General features: G+C 71.1%; 2 protein-coding genes across 2 annotated transcripts in view; one reads left to right on the plus strand and one right to left on the minus strand.

Annotated features, from left to right (window-relative positions):
* NR1D1 (nuclear receptor subfamily 1 group D member 1) overlaps window positions 1-304 on the minus strand; it is an 11,124-nt gene extending 10,820 nt beyond the window's left edge. Inside the window, exon 1 of the mRNA XM_027908488.1 lies at window positions 195-304. Within this exon, the coding sequence (XP_027764289.1) occupies window positions 195-222 (28 nt within the window). The 5' untranslated portion in view covers window positions 223-304. The remainder of the gene's footprint in view (window positions 1-194) is intronic.
* A 6,431-nt stretch (window positions 305-6,735) lies between these two features.
* MSL1 (MSL complex subunit 1) overlaps window positions 6,736-6,920 on the plus strand; it is a 4,911-nt gene continuing 4,726 nt past the window's right edge. Inside the window, exon 1 of the mRNA XM_027908484.1 lies at window positions 6,736-6,881. Within this exon, the coding sequence (XP_027764285.1) occupies window positions 6,738-6,881 (144 nt within the window). The 5' untranslated portion in view covers window positions 6,736-6,737. The remainder of the gene's footprint in view (window positions 6,882-6,920) is intronic.

Consider the following 6,920-nt stretch of genomic DNA (forward strand, 5'->3'; position numbering starts at 1 on the left):
CGGTCGGGCGAGCGGGACCCCCACGGTCCCGGTGTCCGGACCCCTCCAACTCGCGGTCTCAGCGCGCAGCCCCTCGCCGCGGTCCCGGGACGCTGCCCCCCGATGCGCTCCGGTGTTGGCGGGGCGAGAGGGGGACCGTTGCCGTTGCCCGCACGGTGGTCGCGGGGGTGAGGGGGCTCCGGCGGGGCACTGACCTGTGCTGCCGGCCTCGGGGGCCGCCATCCTTGTTCGGGGGCCCCGTGAGCCTCCCGGTGCGGAGCGGAGCGGAGCGGAGCCGAGCGGAGCTGAGCCGTGCTGCGCCGCCGCCCGGTGCGGGCTGTTGTGCGCCCGCCGCCCGCCCCGCCGCCCCCCGCACCGGCCGCGGCTGCGCACTGGGCCGCACGCGGCGCCGCCGCCTCCCCCATGTGATTCCCGGGGACAGCCTCGTGCCCCAGTGACACACTTTCCGCCGGCGGCCCCGGCCCCGCGCCGCCGCCGGGGAGCCCGGGCTCGGTGGGGACCCCCGCACCGGGGCCGCCTGACGGACCGCGGGGACCGGCACCCGCGCCCGTGCCTTGCATCGTGGGCGCCGGGTGGCCCTCGTGTCGCCCCTGCGTCGGGGACCCCCCCGGCTCAGTGCTGTGCCCTGCACCGCTGACACTTCTGTCACCTGGCACTAGGCTGTCCCCGGCACCGGAGACCCCCCAGGCGCGGCACTGGCAGCCCTGTCACCTTGCACAGCGCTGTCACCCGCACTGGGGACACCTGAGAGTGGCACTGTCCCCTGCAGCGGGGAGACCCGGGCACAGCGCTGTCACTGTGTGTGGCACCATCCCCTGGGGACACCTGTGTCACCCGGCACAGCACTGGGGACCCCCAGGTATCCCTGTCACCCTGCATGTCAGCGTCCCCTGCACTGGGGACACCCAGGTGGCACTGCCACCCCGTATGGCACTGCCCCTGCAATAGGGACCCCCAAGCACCCCTGTCAGCCCTCAAGGCACTATCCCCTGAACTGAGGACACCCAGATACCTCTGTCACCCCTCAAGGCACTGTCCCCTGCACGAGGGACCCCCAGGTACCCCTGTGACACCATCCCCTCTGCCCACCAGCGTGGCCCCAGCACTGCAGCCCCCGCCCCGCAGCAGGAAGGACTCTGCATGGCACAGCCCCTGGCACAGCCACATCCCCTGCCCGCTGCCCCCTGCAATGTCCCCCTGCCCAGTCCCTGCTGTCCCCACTCTGCCCACGGCGGGTGCCCGCTGTGGCACGTGCCTGGCATCCACGTCCCAGCCTGGCCCCGCTCCCGGCTGCCGCGGGGGCTGCGGCGATGCCAGAGCAGAGCCGGTGGCAGATCTGGGTCGCAGCGCCGGGGCCAGCCCAGCCCGGTGACACCGGGGGCTCCGTGGGTGATCGTGCCCCCCTCGCCGAGGGGAGGGTTTTGGGGGTGCTTAGCACCCTCCTGGATGCCACGTGCCGGGCGCTGTCCTGGCCCCCAGCCAGGATGAGAAGGAGCAGAGCACGGATGTGCCAGAGCTGGGAAATCCTCGGAGCTAATCCCACGGGAGGGGGAGGCCTCCGGTGCCTCGGCTGTGCGGGGTGCCCCGGGCAGGGGGGGACACCGGAGCCCTGTGGCCCAAGGACCCCCCTGGCTCCAGCCCTTTTGGGTGTGCGGGGCCGTTCCTCAGCTGGGGGTTCCCAGGGGGAGTGGGGGGAATGCTGAGAGTGCTCCTGGCTTTTGGGGCAGTAGGAACACCCCGACACCCTACAGGACGTGCTCTTGCCCTGAGTCAGCGGGCGGTTGAGCTGTGCTGGGGCACCTCCGGTCGGGAGAACCGCGGCAGCTCCCGGAAGGATATGTGGGGCCAGGCTGGCAAGGGACCCGGGGGACCCGGGGGGGACGCCGGTCCTGGGGCGAGGGGCCCCTCCTGCCCCATCCCCGCTCCCAGCGGGGCCGTGCCCAGGGTGTCCCGACCGTGCAGGTGCCCGCGGCCCCACGCGGCTCCTCGTTCCCCTCCCGGCACGTTCCCGGTGATTATCCATGACTCAGCCGCACGTCTGGATTGGGAAAACATCCCTGCGCACGGCGCTGCGGCACACGGAACACGGCGCCAGGGATGCTCGCCTGGACGCTGATCCCTCAGGGATCCCCGGGAAGGGAGTGGGGCTGGGAGGGACGGGATAAAACCCCTGGGGTCCCACTGTGGGGTCCTGCCATGGGGCAGGGTGAGAGTGCTATGAGCAAGGGTCTCAGGCAGGGCACAGCCGGGATATTCCAGGAATATCCCGACTCTGGGGACTACCCATGGAGAGCAGGGTGGGGGAGAGGGACCACGAGAGCCACCGGGACAGCGGGGTGCTGCAGCTGAGGTGCCCCGAGGACACCTGTGGGGGCGCTCCCCGAGGGTCCCCGTGCCCCTTCATCATGGCAGCGTTCGTGCCAACCAGTCCATGGCGCAAAGGGGGCAACCCTCAAGGACCCCCAAGGTCGTCACACGCTGCATCCTGCACCTCCACGGATCTGTGCACCCCTGCATTCTGCAACCCCAGATCTTGCCCCCCTGCACCCTCCTGCAGTCGCTGCACCCCTAGACCCTGCACCTCCGGGGGTCTCTGCCCCCCCACCCCCCCAAGCCTAGTTCTGCCCTGTCCCGCAGCGCCGGGATGCCAAGGGGTGCCTGGAATGTCGGGGGCACACCCGTCTCACCCCAGTCGCTCCCACAGGCATGCCGTGGTCCCCAACTGCACCCCCCTCCTCCCCCCAACTTCCAGCACCCCCCACGGGAGGGGGGTGGGGGAGGCGCTGATCCCATGCCCGTTCCCCTGCCACAGGGGAACGGGAGGCAGCGGTGGGGCAATGGGGTGAGGGGTGCCCGGTGCAGGGTGAGGGGTGCCCGGTGCTCGGTGCCGGTGCCGTGGCCGTGCCGCGTGACGCTCGTCCCGCTTCCCGCCCGGCGCCTGCGTGCCGAGGGTTTATTTTTACTCCGGGCTGGAGCCTTGTTTACCTTGTTGAACCTTTTCCAGGAAAAGGGGGGGGGGGGAGTCTCCGCAGGGAACGGGGGTTCGTTCCCGCCTGTCACCCCCCCCCCCTCCCCCGCAACCTGTCCCTGGGCTGGACACTGGGGCTGGCAGGGGGCAGGACCCCAGCCCTGCACTCCCAGACCCACCTGGACACCCCCACACCCACCGTGGGGCTGCAGTAGCCCCGTGGAGTTGGGGACACCGGGTCCAGCTGTGTCCCCGTGTCACCCTACGCACATCGTGCCTCAGTTTCCCCACCGAGAGCTGTGAGTGTGGGAGGCCAGAGGTGCTGGGTCTCACCCACTTGGGGGTCCTGCACCCCTGAGCCCCCTTTCATCTGTCCCAACTGACGGCAGTGGGGGAGGGAGGGAGGGGGCTGCAGCAGCCCCGGTGCTGCTGTGGGGGGCCAAGAGGGTGGTCGTGGGGTTTGGTTTTGGGGTGAGTTTGGGGTGTTTTCCTTCTGGGAGCAGCCCTGGCTCGGCCCCCAGCTCTTGGCTGGGGCAGCAGCTCCTGCTGCCAGAATCGCCCTCCCTCCCCGGGAACGGGAAAAATCGGGTAAACAAGGCAGGCCTGGCCCGGGCAGGGGCACCCCACGGCGGGTGGGGGCACCCCAATGCATCCCAGAACTGCGGGATGGAGAAGACTGGGCTTGGGGGGGTCAGAGACCCCAGGAGGTGCAGGGTCAGGGGGTGCAGGATCTGGGAGTGTGGGGACCCCCAGGAGGGTGCAGGGTCAGGGCGTGCAGGGGAGCACAGACTTGTGGAGGTGCAAGATTTAGGGGTGAATGCACCCCAGAAGAGTGCAGGGACCCAAAAAGGGGTACAGGATCAGAAGAGTGCAGGGACCCCAGAAGGGTGCAGGGGTTTAGGGTCTGGGGGTGCAGGGACCCTGGGAGGGTGCAGGGACCCAGAAATTGGGGTGATGCTGCAATATGGGGGTGCAGGACCCCTGGGGGATGGGGAATGCCGGTGTATTCACCATGCTGGAGGGGCTGAGGAGCCTCCTCAGGGGGAGCAGCTGGGGGCCCCCTCACCTGCCCCCCCCCCCCCCAAGATCTCATGTGTTTGTGTTCCCTCTGCAGCCACAGGACCCCACAAGGAACCTGGAGCAGCACTGGAGGCTCCTTCAGCCTCTGGACCCCCCACCTCGCACCCCCCGCCTGGGGACCCTCCTCCCCTTTCCCACGCCCCCATTGCCCCATGTTTGACCTTCCCAAAGGTCAAACGTGTTTGGAGAGGGGGGGGGCACCCCGTCAGCCCCCCACCACAGGTCACACAGCGGCCGCGGCGTCGTGGCCGGCGGCCCGGTTGGCATCTGCAGCGGCCCATGTGAGCGGGCTCCCTCCTCCTCCTCCTCTTCCTCCTCCTCCTCCTCCTCCTCCTCCTCCTCGCGCGGGGAGGCCTCTCCATGCGCGTCACGTGGCGCTGGCATGTGCGCCCTGCTCCATTTTTAGCCCCAGCAGCCTCCCTGCTGCAGAGCCATGTGCGGGCGGGCGCCGGCCGGCACGTGGGCCTGCCGCAGCAGGGATGGGCACCGGGCACCGGCACCGGCCCGGCAGAGCGGGCACGGCGGGGACACGGCACCCGTGTGCACGGGCAGGGGGGGTGCGTGTGAGCACGGCCACGCGTGTGTGTGAACATGGCTACGTGTGTGTGTGTGTGTGTGTGTGAGCACGGCTGTGCGTGTGAGAGCAGCCATGCCTGCACACAACCACGGCCTTGCATGTGTGTGAGCAGTCACACGCGTGCACAACCACACGCGTGCGTATGAACACCGCCACGCACATGTATGTGCGCAGTCACATGAGGGGACAACCACAGGGACAAACCACAGCCCCCCCCGTGTCCGGCCACGGCCATGCGTGTGCACACGCCAAGGGCACGGCAGGGCTCGGTGTGACCCACAGCACAGCAGAGACCGTGGAGGGGCTTCCCTCGTGCCACACCGTGGTGGGGGCACCGTGGGTGTGACCCGGGCACCGCACACAGGGGCACCCCGAGGCTCATGGGGTGGGCTGGGTGAAGGGTGACTCCCCCGTGTTGTGTTTGTGACTGTCCCTGAACGCAGCTCTGCGGAGAGGCACGTCCCCCACGTGTCCCCTGTGCGTCCCCAGCACGTGCCACGCGTGGCCCCTGTGTGGCCCCGGTGACAAAGACCCGTGTGCTGCTGGGGGGGTGGAGTTTCAGCACGGGGGGGGCGGGAAATGATACTGTGTGTGTATACGTGTACATACATGTCCATACATGCAAATACACGTCCATACGTGTGCTCTGGGGCTGCAGTCTGGTGTGTGTGCACGTACATACACGTGCATACATGTGCATATATGTCCGTATGTGCGCTCTGCAGCCTGGGGTATGTGTGTACATGCATGTCCATACGTGCAAATACACATCCATGTGTGTGCTCTGGGGTTGCAGTCTGGGGGTGCATGTGTACATGTGTCCACACAAGTGCACATGTGTACATATGTGTACGTATGTACGTGTGCTCAGGGGCTGAAGTTTGGGGTGTGTGTTTGCATGTGCAGGGGCTGCAGTGCCTGCGGGGCTGCATGTGCTGCAGTGGGGGGTGCAGCCCCTCCCTGCGGGGACACACACGTGTGTGTGTGTGCAAGCATGTGCATGTATGTACAGGCGTGTGTGCCAGGGCTGCAGCCTCTGCAGAGGGGGCGCTGCGGGTTTCTGTGTGTGTGTGCATGTCCTTGCACAGCAGGAACTGCAGAGCTGTGTGTGTGTGTCTCTGTGTGTTCTGGGGGGGGCTGTGCAGACCCCGTGAGCCACAGCGGAACAACCCCTTCGTAACGGGGTGGTCCCAGCACCTCCGTGCCCCGGTCCGGGGGTCCCCCCGCCCCGCCGCGGGACCCGCCCATGACCGCGGCTGGGTGCCAGCCCCGCTGTGCCCCGGTCCGGGGGTGCTCCCGCCCCGGGACCGGCCCGTGACCCGGGACCCCCCCCGTGGGGCGGGGACGGGCGCGGAGCGGCGGTACCACCGCTCTCGGGAGCCCCCGGGCGGCCGCCCCCGGTACTGCAGCGCGGGGACCCCCTCGCCCCACGCGCGTCCGCGTGCCGCGACCACCCTCCCCCCGCCCCGCGGGCAGCGGCGGGGGTTCCGTGCCGGGGGTCCCCACCGGGCCCCCCCACCCCCCCCGCTCCTCACCCCCGGGGATCCCACCGCCCCCACCGCCGCCGGCGCATGCGCGCCGGGCCCCGTTCGCCGGTACCCGGGGTCCCGTGCCCGGTACCGACCCCCGCCCCGCCGCCCCCCCCCCGCGCCGCTCGTCCCCGCGCGGGCCGTCCCCGGGGCGGGGGCCGCTCCGCGCCGATGCCCCCGGCGCCCCCCGCGCCGCCGCCCCGCGCTGCCGGCGCGCGGTAACGGGGCCCCGGCCATGCGGTCCACGGCGTTCCGGGGGGGCGGGCGGCGGCGGCCCGAGGGGGCGGGCGGGGAGGAGGAGGAGGAGGAGGGGGGGGAGGAGGGGGAGGAAGGCCCCGCTCCGCCGGCCCGGCGGCCCCGGGCCCCGCCGCCGCTGGGGGCACACACGGGCCGCGGCTGCGGGGTGGCGGAGCGGGAGCGGAGCGGGGCCGCGGCGGGGCCGGCGGCCGGCGGGGGCAGGGCCGCGGCGGGGGATGCGGGCGGGCTGCCCGGGGAGGCGGCGGCGGCGGGGCCGGGAGCGGGGCCGGGGCCGGGAGCGGGGCCCGCGGAGCCGGGGAAGCGGCGGCCCGCGGCCCGCGCAGCGATGGGCGCCGGCGGAGGGTCGCCCGGGCAGGCCGCCTGCCTGCGGCAGATCCTGCTGCTCCAGCTGGACCTGATCGAGCAGCAGCAGCAGCAGCTGCAGGCCAAGGAGCGGCAGATCGAGGAGCTCCGGGCCGAGCGCGATACGGTACGGCCGGGGAAGGGGGGGGGGAAGCACCGACGGGGG

The sequence above is a fragment of the Empidonax traillii genome, unplaced genomic scaffold, assembly GCF_003031625.1.
Source record: "Empidonax traillii isolate 1590-97213 ecotype Southwest subspecies unplaced genomic scaffold, ASM303162v1 scaffold1724:size79124, whole genome shotgun sequence".
In the NCBI taxonomy this organism is placed as follows: Eukaryota; Metazoa; Chordata; class Aves; order Passeriformes; family Tyrannidae; genus Empidonax; species Empidonax traillii.